The sequence below is a fragment of the Lipotes vexillifer genome, unplaced genomic scaffold (assembly GCF_000442215.2).
Source record: "Lipotes vexillifer unplaced genomic scaffold, Lipotes_vexillifer_v1.1 scaffold38, whole genome shotgun sequence".
Taxonomy (NCBI): domain Eukaryota; kingdom Metazoa; phylum Chordata; class Mammalia; order Artiodactyla; family Lipotidae; genus Lipotes; species Lipotes vexillifer.
Genome location: NW_006791464.1, coordinates 2,962,282 through 2,980,610, shown reverse-complemented (window position 1 = coordinate 2,980,610; position 18,329 = coordinate 2,962,282). Strand labels below are relative to the sequence as shown.

Genomic DNA, 18,329 nt, shown 5'->3' with positions numbered 1-18,329 from the left:
TTTTTTTGCGGTACGCGGGCCTCTCACTGTTGTGGCCTCTCCCGTTGCGGAGCACAGGCTCCGGACGCGCAGGCTCAGCAGCCATGGCTCACGGGCCTAGCCGCTCCGCGGCATGTGGGATCTTCCCGGACTGGGGCATGAGCCCGTGTCCCCTGCATTGGCAGGCGGACTCTCAACCACTGCGCCACCAGGGAAGCCCTTTAATGTTTTTTTTATTCCATTTCCCTCCCTATATTTTGGGATAAACTTTGTCATTTCAAGTGTTAAACAGAGAACATAAGTGTGTATATATTCATTTTCTCACAGTAAAACTTTGGTTTTCCATTTTGAGCTGTGTCAGGCATTTTTCTAACCTTGAACTGTGCTGTGGGTTTAGCCATCAGGAGTGTGCCCACAACAAAATATCATACTCTCAGAGGCCTGTATAGGCCTTGAATCTAAATCTAACTTATGGATAAGCTGGTGAAGTTTGGTTTCAAGTTTATCTCACATTAGTTAGAAGTCAGTCTTAAGGACTTGTATCACATAGCCCTTTTTGCAACCTTGTCTTGTTGGTAGTAGGAGCTATAGGATCAAATTGTCATCAGTATTATCAAGAAATCTCATCTGAAATGGAGACCCACATTAGCCATGGGTGCTATTAAATTTCATTTTGCTTCAGAAAGTGGTAAAACATTCTAGTGAGAGTCAAATATACTTATGAGGGAACATTAAAATATGCAAATTGCATTGATTTTATTTTCCTATAGTTAAAGAAGAGATGTAAGTTTAGGTATGGGGGAAAATAACCATGTTTTTTGGAAAAGGTTCTCTTTTACAGGAAGAGTTTATTCACACTGGGTGAGGGGAACCTAGAAGGAAACAGGAAAATAATCTTTGCCAGCAGTTGGATTTGTTAAGTTTGTTTGCTTGAAGACAGTGAAGTAAAAGGTTATTTTGAGAATTCCATACTGAAAGTGATAGTGTTTTTGACTTAGAACAGCTAATGAAGAAAAAATAAACAGCTTCAAGGATATCCCTATAAAAACATTATCAAAGTAATTATATGCTGCACCACACCACTACTTTATAAAGTGAGAATCTGTTTAAATTGGAAAATTCTGCTCAAAGATGCTCACACATTAGCTGTTTATTTTCCCTTCTTGCGTATTATTTTATTGTGGAGGATTTTAGAGAGGGGAGTTTCCAATTCTTCATAATTCCTTGAATCAAATCATTTTGGTACCCATTTAGAAGATAATAAAACTGAACCATAAAGAAGTTGAGTTTCTCAGGGTCACAAACTGGATCAATGGCACAGATAAATTCAGTTTCTGGGTTCATAGTCCCTTGCTGGGCTATTGAATTTTGCTGCCTCACGGGAACGATGATTTAGGAATAAAAATGACTTTTAGAAAAGTGTGTTAATGTGTATCCAGGCCACACTGTGTCAGGATTTACTTGTGATATTTGAATCTACCCAAATTTACCTGACTTCGGAATGAAAGTGAGGGTGGGTAGGGAACCTTATAAATGCATGTCCACTGCCATGGCCACCTTGAAGATCTTCATGCCAAGTTACTAAAGTTTAGCAACTTATCCATGACTATGCCACAGTCAGCAACAAAGAAAAATTAGAATTTAGTTCTCTCTTTTCTAGTCAACTGCTATGAGCTACTCTGTCTTTGATGAAAATTTTCTTTATTATTTCAAAGCGGGAAAGAGATGGGGGGCAAAGGTTTTTTTGGGGAGGAATACCTAAAAAAACTGTTTTCCTATCAAAGTAAGGAATGGGGAAGGAAAATGAGAAAGAAATCTGTGTATAAACATGTATTACATGTATTACAGTTACCTTAAGGAAAAATTAGAGTTGTGAAATTAAAGGGTAAAGGTTGAGCTCTTGAATTTTGCCTTACAAGTAAGGACGTATCAGAACGTAATTTAAGTATGTAGTAGGAGATGGTTGGGAGAGCTGGAAATTCTTTCAGTACTATCATTCAGATGAGAAAACTACTTTTCTAACATGTAAATTGCAGGATATATCTCTCTGGCTAGACTTATTTTGGCCTTCAAAATTATTTCAGTGGAAATTTTAACTCAATTAATAACTGCAAGCATAGTAATATTACTGTTAAATTTATATAGCAATTTAAAAATTGTGGTAAAATACATATAAAATGTATCATCTTAAGCATTTTATTTATTTATTTATTTTTAAAAAATTTGGTAAAATACATGTAATATACAACTTACCCTCTATAACATTTTAAGTATATAGTTCATTAATGTTAACTGTAATCACATTGTTATGCAACAGATCTCCAAAACTTTTTGATCTTGCAAAACTGAAACTCTATGCCCATTGAAGAACAACTCCCATTTCCCCCGCTCCTCCCAGCCCCTGGCAAACACATTTCTACTTTCTGTTTCCATGAGTTTAATTACTCTAGATACCTCATATAATTGGAATCTTATAACATTTGTCTTTTTGTGACTGCCTTATTTCACTTAGTATAATATCCTCAAGGTTCATCCATGTTACAGTATGTGTCAGAATTTTCTTCCTTTTAAGTTGTATAGCACTTTTAGCTTTTCAAACTGGTGTTCACATATATTGATTAATTATCTACACACAACTATAAAGTGAGGATAATGCTATAGTATTATGCACACATTTTGCCCTTTTTTGGAGTAATTATCCATAGGACCAATCCACCATGATATGAGCTAAAATAGACATATGAGAAAGTGGAAAACTATGTATACTTAGAAGTTAATGAATTATCTGCTTTTGACCAGAAATGTAGCATGATTCTAATGATCAGATTAATAGATTATTTAGTTTACATCTCTAATCGTAAAATGAGATAACATATTTAGAATAATCATGTAATTTGCCTGAGGTCACACAGCTCAATAATGGCAAAATTGGTATATTAGGTTTCTGTTGCTGTGCAACTAATTGCCTCAAATTTAGCAACTTAAAATAACAACCATTTACTGTCTCACAGTTCTATCTGTCAGAAATCTGGAGGGGCTTGACTGTATTCACAGTCTTACAAGGCTGAAATCTAGGTGTTGGTCAGGATGGGCTCTTATCTGGAAGCTCTGCAGTAGAATCTGCTCACAAGCTCATTGACGTTGACAGAAGCTACTTCATTTCAACTGTAAAACTTGTGTACCTGTTTTCTTGCTGGCTGTCAGCCCAGGGTTGCTCTTGGCTTCTAGAAGCTACCTGCATTCCTTGACATATAACGCTGTCCATTTTCATACCAGCAATGTTGTGTTCTCTAATTTTCTGTTTTTAAATGGTTCATATAATTAGATTGGATCCACCTAGATAATCTCCTTTTCAATTAGCTCATTCATGTGATTAGTTACCTTAATCACATGTAGAAAATCACCTTTGCCATGTAATGTAACTTAATATCTCATTACATTCACAGTTTTAGCAGTTAGGGCTGGAAATCTTGGGATGGAGGAGAATTTTGGAATTCTGGCTCCCACAACTGAGATTAGAGCTCAGGTTTAAGTCCTAGTGCTTTCCACTGCATTACACTGAATATCTAAGATTGTTTAAAGTAGTTTTATTTTAATATGGGTTGCTAATATTTATCCATGTAGAACAAAATTTTAAAAAGATTTTAAATCAGCAAGGAAACTGGCTTCTGTATTTATCAATTAAATATGTGCTTCCAGGCTGTATTCCTAACCATAGAGACTAATGCAGTCAGGTTAATAGTGATCAGCTTCCTAAAAATCTTACTCAACTTCCTAAGCTCTCCAGAGTTGTGATATTAACACAATACTCCTGCAGTTTCTGATTGACATTCAAACATGAAATGTTAACTCTTGAGATCATCATGGGATTATGCACAGACTGACGATTACCAATGCGACTTCATTTGCCAGACATGAAAAATAATATTTTGGCTAGTTGTAACACGCTCCCTTAATGCTGGTACTGAAGTTCCCTTTGTGGTAATCATTAAAGAGAGCCTGTATGATGACACAAAGTAAAAGGCAGTGGCCTTTCAGAAAAACAGCACTGTTTACAGTAGGTTATACTGAAACCTTCCCAAGACAGTGGAGCTTAACAAAATTTTTCCCCAGGAACCCTAATACCTTGAAGATATTTCACAATGGAAGGGTTCTAGGGTCAAATACTACGCTTAGCAGATAGTGAATCTATTCATCCAGCTGGAGAAGAACATTCATTTAAGAAGTAACTAGAGAAAAGGGAAGAAAGATATATTGGGGCAGATTGCTAGACCAAGGCATTTAGAATTTATTTTGTATGCACTCAGGAAGTATTGAGGGTTCTAGAGCAAAAGATGACATAATGAAAGGATGTTTCACCAAAATTCAGATCACAGTTTATGTAGAATGTATTGGAACAATGAAACAACTTGTTGAACATAACCTGGACATGAAGTGATGAGGGCCTGAAGTAGGGTGTTAGAGATAGGAATGGATAGAGATGGAACTTTGCAACATATATTACAATGGAACAAAAATATTGGAGACTGAAAATGAAGGGAGAGGTGGAGTGAGAATCAAAATTACCCTCAAGTTTATAGTTTTGGCAACGAAAAGCATGCCTATATTGCTGACAAAACAAGAGAAGGAAGGTGTGGGGAGTGGAATTTGGGGAGGCATATTTTGAATTTGAGATGCCAGTGGAATGTATCCAAATGTGAATGTTAACTTCTTACCATCCTCTTAATATCAAATTTTTGAGCAGTGACACATTCTTTGAATTCAAGAATGCCTGTATTTTAAAAACATTGTGTCTGACAGTGATATGATACACTTTAGAAGGGGAAATGGTTATTTCTTTCTTAAACCTTTTATTTTATTATTATTTTTAACATCTTTATTGGAGTATAATTGCTTTACAGTGTTGTGTTAGTTGCTGCTGTACAACAAAGTGAATCAGCCATATGTATACATATATCCCCATATCCCCTCCCACTTGCATCTCCCTTCCACCCTCCCTATCCCACCCTTCTAGGTGGTCACAAAGCACCTAGCTGATCTCCCTGTGCTATGTGGCTGCTTCCCACTAGCTATCTATTTTACATTTGGTAGTGTATATATGTCAATGCCACTCTCTCACTTCATCCCAGCTTGCCCTTCCCCCTCCCCGTGTCCTTAAGTCCACTCTCTATGTCTGCATCTTTAGGGAAATGGTTATTTAATTTGATTCGCTCTAAGATTTACTAAGGTGCAATGATTCCATCGATGTTAATTGGAATTACATAAGCAGAACAAAAAGAGGCTACTAAGAATTTGTCATATACCAGCATTTCTGTTATACAATCTTCGTTAATTATACTAAGACGTTTATTAGAATTCAGTCAATTTATGACAAAAACTAAACTTGTTTAAAGGTGCTAACACCAGGCTTAGAGCACATTTAATTTAAATAGGGAGCAGAGTCAAGTAAATGAAGTATAAAATAGCTTCACATTTATACTTTCTAAGAAGTGAGTAGTCAACCCTTAAATTGTCTATTACATCAGATTTCTTTTTTTATTGAAGGAAAAATAGAAATTCAGCATTAGAAAAGGAATTAAATATCACCATTTAAAATAATAACTATAAATTATCCAATTTAGTACAATCATAAGACTCATGCTAAACATGAATTATTCTACATGGTCCTTGGTATTGTAATGCATGACCCTAACAAGGAAGATTTTTCCTCATCCTCTGAACCCCCTTATGTTAAAGATAATTTCCTTAACTTCCCTAACTCTAATGGAATGCTGGTATTGATGCTTTTAATGTATTCAAATTTAAGTTTTGGATATGCCTATAAGAACTGAAAAAGGAAGTAAATGGTAATGGAATATAAATGACCTTGCCTCTGGTGTGTTTTTTTGTTCCTTGTGTTGATAGCTGCTAGAGACATGATGAGCCACACTTTAAGTTCCCATAAACCAAGAGCTGATTGATGCCCAGTTTAACATAAGCACCATTTTATGAGAGTTACCATAGTGACCAGGTTCCAGTTATCAGCTTGAACAATTTCATATATGATTAATGTTAATTGCCCATTTTGCATGGATGACTTTTTCCCGGGTGCTGAATTGGTTGATGCTGCCTTTGATCTGGTTGAGAATACAATCCAGTGCAATAGTTAGACAAGTGATCAGTTTGCTAACACTGAGAGAAGATGGATTTAAGTTGCTGTGAGGTCAGAGTTTGTTTCTCTTCATAAACACTGAAAGGTCAGGTAGAGTTTAACTACTATTGGCATCCTTGAAATGTTGTAATAAATGTCAGGCCTAAGAGATTATTATTAATCTGCAATGCAATTAAAAGTCTTATTGTTCTGATAGAAAGATTCTTATTTAATTTAACAAGCATATTGAAAAGTCAGAGCAGCATTCTCACAGTCAGGTAAACAACACCTTCAGAGCTAATGCCATTCTTGGTTTTCTTGGCTTCTAATGTAATTGAAAAAAATGACACATTCAGGGACTGTCCCAAGGGATTTTAAATATCAGTGATGGCTCTGAAAAGTGAATCCCAGGTCATGGCTTGCAGCTCCCACTTCAGGAATCCAATTTCAGTGATCTTTATAAGTTGCTGCTAATACCACAGTTAACTGCTACTATATCCTCAGTTTGTCCAAGAATGTTATGAGTGTTTCTTTAAAGAGTAGTAAGCCAAACTTTCATTGAAGAGGATAACATGACTGTGGTTCCTTGCTAAATCATGTGCTGACCATATATGGTTTACATTAAATATCTTGAAGTCTCATGACATCACTAATTAATTTATTAAGATTTTTTCTTTGAAATAAAATTACTTAATTGTTTACTCCTTGATTCATATACAAATGGCTGATGATACAAGATAAAAATAACTCCAACAGTGAAATTTCATAATCTTAATGAGCAAAATATCAGCTACTTTATTACAACTTGGAATAGATATTTCACAGACTGTGTCATATCTTGTTGACACCAGAAGACCTACTGAATTTCTTTCTTAGGGACCCATCAACTCTACAAAGATTATAAACTTTGAGGTAACGCTCTGATGGTAATCCACTTTAACTGCAGAAAAATGAAATACTGTTGATACATATTTCAATTTGTTTTTTTCTTTAATCGCAGGAAGCTGAGTTACTATTTCATTTCTTCTGAAGAAGTTTACAGAGTGAAGGGTAAAATACATATCAGGATAAATTATGTTATAGGATGACCTGGACCCAGAGAAAATCATGATTCTTTGGTATAATTTCCTTCCAAACCACCTATAAATGTTACACCTAATGCTGATGATCTCAAAGATTTAGCTGAGCTTTTAAATAAGAGTTTTGTTATTTTGGCGGGTTGTTTGCCTTGTACCATAAAGTTTCGTTTATGGTGCTCATGGGTGATATATCCACTGAGACATTTGAGTGGGAACTTTAAAAAGGGCCTGTTTTATTTTACAAAGTACAAATAACCTTGTAATTAAACTGAAAACAAATAATTGCCAACATCATTCATTTAAAGAGTAATTACATGGTTATTTGTGCCCTGTAAAATAAAGCATTACTGAAATCAGTAACACAATCAATATTTTAGCAGAAACAGGATGCTGCAATGGTGAACCTTTCAACCTATGCTGATTAAATTATCATCCAAATAACAGTTTTCTAGTTAAATCACCACATGTTTATTTGTCTTGATTAATATGTAAATATATGCCTAATGCTAATAAAGCTCTTAAAGATAAGAAGTGTGGCAAGATCATCTATCAAGAATATTTCCCAACTTTCTACAGAGTCCTCCATAGTCTTTCGTCATGTTGTCAGGCTTGTATTCTTTGAAAAGAAATGCAAGAACTTTATTGCTAGGAATGTCTTACTACTGAGGGTTATTTGGTCTAAAAGTAAGAATAAATCTACCTTGTATTAGTATAGAGCTCTATTGATTATAAAGCACCTTCACAAATTTTATTCTAATTAGTTTACCCTAGGGGCCCAAGTCTTCTTTCCAAGAGTATAAACAAAGGCATCTGGATATGATTTTTCTCACTGATAAGTTTAAACAAGTTTGGAAGGATACATCACACAACCATACTCATTAAAGAGTTAATCATAAATTTTAAATAGCAGGTCAAACACACATCTCTATCACCAGACCTTAAGCTCTTCAAAGGCAGAAGCTGTTCTAGGTTCTCACAATATATCAATGAACAAACAGACCAAAACCCTTGCCCTTGTGAAGCTAACTTTTTAACCTTGTAACCCTGTTACCTAGTTTCAATGCCAGATACACACTGAATGGGCACTTAGTGCATGTTTGTTTATTGGATGATTGAATAAGTGAAACTGTCGTTACACATGAATAACTGCTGGAACCTTCAGCCCTTGAATGGGTCTTGAAGTTTGTAGGAACTTTCAGACATAAGACAGTATCTATCATCTACCCTTCTTTAACCTTGTAAATAGTCAGATTGGACTGGGTCATATTTTGAAGCTCTTATAAGTGCTGTAAAGACCAAAGTTTAAAAGTGATTACCTGATGATTAAATGATGGCTTTCTATTTATTTGATCAATAATAGAGCAATCTAAGGAATATTTGGAAACTGTAGCTGTGGCAAAATAATGTGTCCTATCATTACTCATTAACTGATTTTAATTAACCATTTACCAGCCCCTACTGTGTGCTAGACACCATGAGAATTGCTCAGGGTACAGTGACAAACAAAAACAGACATATGTGCTGCCTTCATGACCTTACATTTTAGTTGGGGAGGCTCACAATTAATCATACCAACATCATAAAATTATAAACTGAAAATAATGTTCGGATGGCAAATATGATCCTCTTGGCTTATAGCAATTGTAGTAAATACTACCAAGCCATTTGTGACATTAGCCATGAATTCCCCAATATAGATCTGATGGTGGGAAATTTGACCAAATTTTTCAAATCTTGGAATTTAAGGTAGAACCATCAGACTAAGAGGCCTGTAATCTAACGCCCCCCAAGCCTGAGTCAGCTTATTGGAAAAGAGCTACCTCAAATTGTGAGATTGACCAATAAATTTGGAACAGAACTGTTTAAACCTTATAGCTTCCAAAGTATACTGTCAACAACTGTCTCAGGAAAGTAGAGTGAGCATCAGGCTGCTTTCTTCTGGAGATAGCCTGTCTGAAATTGATTATGAGCATAAAGACAGCACTGAAATTTTTATGCTGGAAAAGTACAAAGAGTTATCAGGTGCTCTTTAATAAAGTTAGTAGGCTTGAATTCTGACAAATAGAAAGATACAAAGAATCACTTGGAAAGTACAGACTTGGTGACGATTATTCAACAAAAAGTGCTTTTTTCTAATGACTGGATATAACCTGATGAATATTGTTCAGTGACCTTGGGATCCTTTAGGGCATTTGAAGTAAATTGGATATTTTTCTTATCACTATTCCTTCAAAGAGTTAGGAAGCCATAAAACAGGGCAAGGACAAACAGGATAACAACACTGAATTAAAGAAAATAAATTATAGCCCAAACTTGAGTAGAAAGAGAGAGAGGAGATTCAGTTTATAAAATTGAAACATTAAATGAGAAAAAAAGAATCTTTCATGCTAGACTGATATACAATATTGATGTACAATGAAAGAAAATAACATCAGCACAGTGTATGAAAAATGAACTGGGTAATAGTACCTCTGTATAAGGTTGCTAGAAATCGTCTTCATTTAAAAGCAGAGTTTGTCTTACATTGATGGAGCACTTTGCTACTGCAAAGTTGATAGGATGAGGTTTAATTTAAATTTCTTTGTGAACAAAAAGTCATTTTTGGAAATGTTCTCTATCTGAACCTTATACATTTTTGCAGCTTGGGTTATTTAATATAGTATTTTGCAGTATTTTGTCAAAATCCCTCTTATTCAGCTTTGTAAACTGCATTTCTACTAAGAAGCAACAGCAGTATTTTAAGTAACATTAAGAAAGTAATATTTGAAATATACTGCATGACTTGAGAATGACTTGATCCTAATGTTCAGTGACTTATAAGTCTGTTCATGTAGTGACACCTTCTAAATGATATATTTAGTACACTGACTGTATTAGGGTACAAGATGGAAGCCTGGTACTGACTTTCTATTTCATTATTTTATGGATTAACATTTGCAACTGCAAACTGTTCACACCTGGGTGAAGAATGTGCAAATAGAATAGGTTAGGTTAATGTTTTAAGTTTAGCATCAACTCATCAGTTAAAAATACCAATCAATCTGTGAGACAAAACAGCCTAGATTGCAAAGGTGGCAGGTTTCCTTAGTACAGCCACTCCGAGAGAGTGTACTGCTGGTTATACAGCCTGGTTTAAATAATAGGTATGAAAGAAACCTGAAGGCAGGTGTTCTTTGTTCCTTGTGGGCTCCCAGCAACTGTGGAAATGCTAGTAAACATCAGGTCTTATTCTACATATCAGCTTTTTACCCCTCACCTCTGGCATGCTGAGCAGAGACTTAATCACTTTACATTCTATATGATCCTAATTCTGTGAGCCCCTATCTCAGATCTCAGTTGCATGTATTAATACCAGGGATCAAGTGTACCTTTAAGAGCAGGGGTAACTTTGGGTTTCTCACAACAGGTAAGCTGTATTGCAAAGTGCTGGCTTGTAAATAGAATCTAAACTAGAAATTGATCTCTTATGGTTTTAATGCTTGCCATAATTATTTTGGAAGTTTAGTATAAAGTATTGGTCCTTTAGTAATCAATGAAAATAGTCTTTAATATAAAATTCTATCATTCTTGGCAATTAAACAAGATTTAGGTGAATGTAGCAAGTGATGGTATTTCCAAAGAGCATATTTTAACCTGATCTTTGTCTGTTTTTCAACAGTTCAAGGCCTGGAAGGCCTCCTAAGCGTTCTTTGGGAGTGTTGCAGGACAATGCTCGCCTTCTGCCCCATTCAGTTCCAGGCCTCTTATCACCAGGACTTATCACTCCGACAGGTAATAAAATCCATCCGATGATCAGCCTTGTCTCTTCATACTGCCCAGCATTTGAAATGAACTAATATTGATCTAACTGCCTTGTCCTTCAGAGCTTTTCAAGCTCTACTAGAGGTTACATTATTGAATTTTTTTGATTATTCATGAAAACAGTTTTGTTATTCCAGTGACTTAAATCAAATGGACATGACTTAAAAATTAATTGTCATTTCCTTGTAAGAAATCTCTTTCAAGGCCTTATTGTGTGTATGTATGTATGTTTTTGTGTGCTGTGGGCAGAGATGGCGGGGGGTGGGGGGGACTGGCCAAACTAGCATTTTCTCAAAGCCTCCTATGGGATGTAGTATACCTGCTTGTTGATATGTCTCAATAATATTCCTTTTGTTTCCAAAAGTTCTGGGCATCTGTGTATCTTTTCCATGTTATTACTCTAGGATAAAATGTAGAAATAATATGCATCATCCCTGGTAGTACCTTATGATTAGAAAAGAAGAAAGTACAAGTAGTCATTGTCTTAAATAATGATTCAGTGTTTTTCATCGAACACTGTGATAAACAGTACTCCCCTAAAAATACCAGTCTCATAAATTTGCATTTTTGATTCTCTAAAACAAAGAATATAAAAGCACATAAAACACTCAAAAATAAGCTTTCAACTATACCTCAATTTAAAAAAAAGAATTGAAAAAAAAAAAGCTTGCTATTTCTCTTACTGAACCTTTAAAAATCATTAAAGCTACTATGTGGTAGAAAATGTATTTAATGACAATATGATCTTTGTATCTTCAATGATACATAAAAATAAAAAAACCTAATGTGTTTTGGGTATTAGGTCCTAGGTAATGCAAAATTATATGAGTAATAGTCCTTGTCACAGTAGAATTAGGGAGAAGGTCATGTAAACTAGTAATTTCAATTTCATTAAAGTATGATAGAGACTATAATACAAGTACATACAAGGTGCTATAATATCACAGAATGGGAGCAACTAAATCAATTTGTTAAGTTGGGTAATGCTCATAGAGATTTGAGTTATGTCTTATAGGCTGAGTGTTGGACGGATGGAGAATCAGAGGAAAAACATCCTCTGTAGACAGATATACACTGATGACAGAGGGCCTGGTATGCTAGGGGGAATAGCAATTAAGTGGAAGAGACTGGAGCAGAGATTTAAGATGGGAGACTTATAGGTGATACAGTTAGAGTTAGAGTTAGAGTTACAGTTACAGTTAGAAAGAGTGGGAAAAACCAGCTTGTGAAGCTATCTTGTTTAACAGTTTTTTCCCTATAGACCAATGGTTTTCCAAAGGGTCTTTCAAGGACTTTCCTTACTGGCTGACATGGGATTGGGGAAGTACTTCTAGGTTCCCCACTTCTGCCTCAGAATTTTACATGTTCTATTTCATATAGGATTTTGTTCAAATTAAAAAAAAAAAAAGCTGCTGTAGGTAAAAGGAACCACTGATAAGTAACTGAGTAAATGCTTTAAAAACAATTGCTGTTGAAGGTAAGTAGCAATGAAGGGAGCAATACTGAGGACCTGAATTGAGGAGAATTCAAGAGTAGAAAAGAGATTCATAGTTGCTTCATAATTAGAATTAATCACACTTGATAACTGATCAAAATAGAGAGCGAGAGGATGAAATCTAGGATGATTCATATCTAGACTAGGTTATAAGTTGGATGATTATATCATTAGCTAAGATAGAGAATTTAGGAAGAGACTCAGGCTTTGGGGATTAGATAATGATTTTTTAGACTTTAAATATTTATAAACAAATTCTGATACAAGAAGAAAGCAGCCCTGTGCATATAAATGAATATAGAGGGCATAACAGTGCCTGAAATATATTACCTTGGTGCTCAATAAACGATAATGTATTTATTGACTTCTAAAATACATTGACAGAGCCTAGAATCAGTACCACGTAAATAATCAGGTCTGTGTCCTGATGAAAGATGTATCCTGTGTAGATGGAAGAAAAAAAGGATTTTATAATTGCTTTGAGGCTAATGTACTCTTGAGTAAACTTCGGTACCTTATCTGTTGAGAAAAACCTGTAATATATATTGTTTCTATTAGTACCAGACATGGGTGCTAAGTGTTTTATATATACTTCATTTAATCTTATAGTAACCTTATGAATACTGTCTTCATTTTTCAAGTAAACAATGTATGGCTCAGTGAGTTTAAATTAATTGCTTGAGGTTACAGAGCAACTGAGTGGCAGAACTGGGTTTCAGACCCAGGTCTTTTAAAGTCCAGGGCTCATACTTTTTCCTCATCATCATGATGTCTTATAGTAAATGTTAAAATCCAGTTTGAGGTTTTCATCCCCTCCTAATTTACTTGGCATGTATGCTTCAATTCCTACAAGATAACGGAGCCTCCTTCCTTGGATTAGAGCCTTGGCCTTCTGTCTTACAACTTGGATTTACCACAATGAGAATTATTGGAACAAAAAAACACTCCTCAATTCATAACCCTTTGCTTGTGCCTAGAATGAGATGATAGAGATAGATAAAGGATTGAGCAGGGAAAGGCATGAATACTTCAGTCTAAATAGCAGACAGTAGAAAAATCATTAAACGGGAAGGAAGAGGAATCTGCACAGCTCTATAGTAATTTCTCTTCTTAGAATACATTAATTTATTTTACATGCTCAAGGATATCCTACTCACTTACAGTCATATAAGAAGAAAAATGCTCTGTAAGCCAAGTAGAAATAATTCTGGGATTATGCATTATTTTGCATTAGACACACTTCTTCACTCCTCCATTAGCAAAGATAATTGAGATAGAATCAATTCTCAATTTAGCTATCAGTAAGTTTCATATTTGGCATTACACTTACTATCCATTAAAAACTTAACGTTCATTAATTTTACTTAAATATACTTTTGAAGAATTCAGTTGATATTTTTAATATGATCTGTTATGGGTTGAGAATTATCCTTTTTTTCCCCAAATGATTGTTAAAATGCTTTATAGTATCTTCCTGTTTCAGGTCCTTATGTCTCAACATTTTTTTGTAAAGAAAGAGATAATATTTTACAGCTCTGTATAATTTTACATACAACTATCAAATTAATTATTGATAAGAGTCTGCTGTTATCTTCTGTTTCAATGTCATATGTCTGGAGAAGCCTCTTTGAACCCTACTGAGTTTGCCTAAGTAAATGAAACTTGTTCTCCATTTGTTTATATTATTTCTTTGCGTTTGCAATTTGAAAATGGGGTTTAAGGGTAACTAAATGCAATGATCATGACATCGCTTTTTAAATATAGTGATGTTTTTGTATATTATTTTTGCCTTTAAATTGTTATTTCCCCCCAACAGTTGCAAGCAAAAAAATGCAAGTAAAAAGGTTTAGAAATGGTTAAGTCATCATGCTTAGATTTGAGAAGAGCTCTCTATTTATTCATATAGCTTGACATGTAAATTCTTAAAAATGAAGAATAATATCAGGTATGCCATATTGTTTTATCTGCTTAGCATAAAGGTATTTCAAATTTTCTACTTTATGTGATTTTATTTCCTTTTTTGATGTATATCATTTTTCCATTTCAAAGATGTTTATTTTCCTCTTTGTTATATTTCCTCTGTATAATGGAAACTGATTCATTCAAACCCCACTAATTCAGATCTTGAGATAATTCAGAGAGTGGCTATGCTAAAGTCTCTGGTATTAATAGACATATCTCATTTAGCAAATGAAAAGTATAAATAAAAATGTGTGTGTGTGTGTGGGTGTGTGTGCATTGGTGTAGGGTCATTAAAATACTTGGGAAATTTAAATGTACTTAGGTATCTAAAAATTACTCCAAAAAATTAATTTCTATACATTTAATCAACATACTAATTACTGATGATAATTCTTTTTTCACTAAGATAGGACCCACAGGTGCTATTCTTGACAGTATTGTCTGATATTGATTTAGAGATTATATCTATGTAACTACAGACCAAGAGATATAGTATGTATGTATATATGTATGTATCTATCATCAATTAATATCTATCTATAGATAAAAATGTATATGAATTCATGATTTTCATTTAACATATGTTTCTTTTTTAAATTGGAGTATAATTGCTTTACAATGTTTTGTTAGTTTTTACTGTACAATGAAGTGAATCAGCTATATGTATACCTATATCCCCTCCTTCTTGGACCTCCCTCCCACACCCCCCCATCCCACCCACCTAGGTAGTGACAGAGCACCGAGCTGAGCTTCCTGTGCTTTATAGCGTGTTCCCACTAGCTATCTATTTTACGCATAGTAGTGTATATATGTCAATCCTAATCTCCCAATTCATCCCACCCTCCCCTTCCCCTCCTGTGTCCACATATCCGTTCTCTATGTCTACGTCTCTATGCCCATCCTGCAATAGGTTCCTCTGTACCATTTTTCTAGATTCCACATATATGCATTAATATATGATATTTGTTTTGCTCTTTCTGACTTACTTCACTCTGTATGACAGACTCTAGCTCCATCAACATCTCTACAAATAACCCAATTTCGTTCCTTTTTATGGCTGAGTAATATTCTGTTGTATATATGTACCACATCTTCTTTATCCATTCATCTGTTGTTGAATATTTAGGTTGTTTCCATGTCCTGGCTATTGTAAATAGTGCTGCAATGAACCTTGGGGTACATGTGTCCTTTTGAATTATGGTTTTCTCAGGGTATATGCCTAGTAGTGGGATTGCTGGGTCATATGGTAGTTCTATTTTTAGTTTTTTAAGGGACCTGCATACTGTTCTCCACAGTGGCTGTATCAATTTACATTCCCACTAACAGTGCAAGAGGATTCCCTTTTCCCCACACCATCTCCAGCATTTACTGTTTGTAGATTTTTTGATGCTGACCATTCTGACCGGTGTGAGGTAATACCTCATTGTAGTTTTGATTTGTATTTCTCTAATAATTAGTGATGTTGAACATCTTTTCATGTGCTTCTTGTCCATCTGTATGTCTTCTCTGGTGAAATGTCTATTTAGGTCTTCTGCCCATTTTTTAATTGGGTTGTTTGTTTTTTTTGATATTGAGCTCCAAGATCTGTTGTATATTTTGGAGATTAATCCTTTGTTGCTTCTTTTGCAAATATTTTCTCCCATTCTGAGGGTTGTCTTTTCATTAACATATGTTTCTTGAACATCTGTTCTGCACCAAACAATATGAGAAAACATTACAATACATTGAAACAAAATTCATTTTGTGAGTCATATTTTTCTCAAATTCCATCAGCCTTTTATTGAGTTACTACAAAATGATGAAATTTAATTTTTTTTGCCTTCATATATTGCACTGCTGATATTCTCATCTCATGTTTCTGTCTCTGTTTCTATTGTACAATCTGTGTGTCTTAATTCCCTGATAGGTCATTAATACAAAATAATCCTATTACCTAGTATTTTCTGTAAAATATTTTGGGTTATAGAGGGAAAAAGAAGAAGGACTTTTATCCCCATCTTTCTCTGCAGATCTGGAGAAGTGCCGATATCCCTGGATAACATTCAAAGCATGGATTAGTCATGTGTGCCTTTGAATTTCCCAAAATATGACTACCCCCCTTTCCTCAGTTTATGAACCATTTCAAACAGACAGACAAGGAATTTGGCCTGAGAGAGATTTAAACTGACAGCTTACAAGGAAGTAATAAAGTGCTTCAAATGAAATTACTGTAGTGTTCACTCTTTAAAAGATAGCAGATTCTTCATCTGTTTTTTTTTTTTCTTCAAGTTCTATTGTGACAAAATATTTTTAGGAATTTCAGCTGCCATCCAACTCCTTGGGAAACTGAGCCTGTGAATATCTAATCCTGTAATAGTAGCTACAACAATCAACTCAGGATTGGCAGAGCCATAAGTAGAATCCTGCCAGGTCTTTGCAGTGAGATGTTAGCTTCATGATATGGTATAATGCCAGTTAGCCTGATAGGATGATCGGAATCAGCACCCTTCCCTTTTCAAGATGCATTTCATATTCTTACTCAGTTGGCTTGGATGCTAAGAAGTGGTCATAAGGAGGACAGAGTGGTCCTAGGCCTTTCTTCTGTGAGTGTAAGACAGGAGAGATCTATCTAGAAAGAACCAAACCAACCTTTTTAATGGTCAACTTAAGACATTTCTGTTTCTGTGACTATCTTTGACTTTTTCAATGAGTAATATTGTAAAGCATGCTTCATGTCACACAAATGGTAACTGCTTTCATGTCATTGCATTTTCTTTATTTCTCGTGTGTCCAGGAAGAACCATTGGCCTAATAGGAGCCAGAGTTGAATGACTAAAATTTTCTAATATAGAGGTTAGACTAACATACAATTTTGGTATCTCCACTAAACAAAAAGATTAACTACATCAGTTTAATAACAGGAACTTCATTCATTATATTAGCTAAATCTGGGTTTCCAAAACACTGATTTATCGTTAAATATTTGTCAGTGCTTTTTTTCTATATATATTATAATTATCCTAACCTAAAAATGTCTCCACCCAATGTTTTTAGATGCCTGTGAATCATTTTTGTATTATACTGATGGCTCATAGAGCAAAAGCCATTGCTTATTTCCAATGTAGATGGAGGAGAAAACTTGGAATTTAAGCAAACCTTACAGGATGATGATGGTGATGATGATGATGATAAGATTTATAGTGCTTTATTAAGCGCTCCCAAATCTTTAATGTGTGTCTATGTGTATGTAGGTAGCTAAACTTTAAGTTTTAAAAAAGAACACTTTTCAAGGTCCATCCATGGTGTCATGAATGATGGGATTTTATTCTTTTTTATGGCTGAGTAGTATTCCATTTTATATGTATACCACTTCTTCATTATGCATTCATCTATTGATGGGAACATAGGTTTCTTCCATATCTTGGCTATTGTAAATAATGCTGCAATGAATATAGGGGAATAAATATCTTTTCAAAATAGTGGTTTTGTTTTCTTTGGATAAATCTCCAGGAGTGGAATTGCTGGATCATATGGTAGTTCTATTTTTGATTTTTTGAGGAACCTTCATACTATTTTCCATAATGGCTACACCAATTACATTCCCACCAACAACGCAAAGGGGTTTGTTATTCTCCACATCCTTGCCAATACTTGTTTTCTGTTGTCTTTTTCATAATATCCATCCTGATAGGTGTGAGGTGATACCTCATTGTGATTTTGATTTGAGTTTCCCTGATGAATAGTGGTGTTGAGCATTTTTTCATGTGCTTGTTGGCAATCTGTATGTCTTCCTTGGAAAAATGTCTACTCAGATTTAATCAGGTTGTTCTTTGATGTTGAATTGTATGATTTTTTTGTATATTTTTGGATATGAACTCCTTATCAGATACATCCGAAAATATGT

General features: G+C 34.7%; 1 protein-coding gene across 3 annotated transcripts in view; it reads left to right on the top strand.

Moving 5' to 3' along the window:
* Nucleotides 1–18,329, top strand: part of DACH2 (dachshund family transcription factor 2) — a 629,817-nt gene that overhangs the window by 234,868 nt on the left and 376,620 nt on the right. For all 3 annotated transcript variants that reach the window (XM_007464443.1, XM_007464441.1, XM_007464442.1), the window contains one exon: nucleotides 10,847–10,959. In XM_007464443.1, the coding sequence (XP_007464505.1) occupies nucleotides 10,847–10,959 (113 nt within the window). The remainder of the gene's footprint in view (nucleotides 1–10,846; nucleotides 10,960–18,329) is intronic.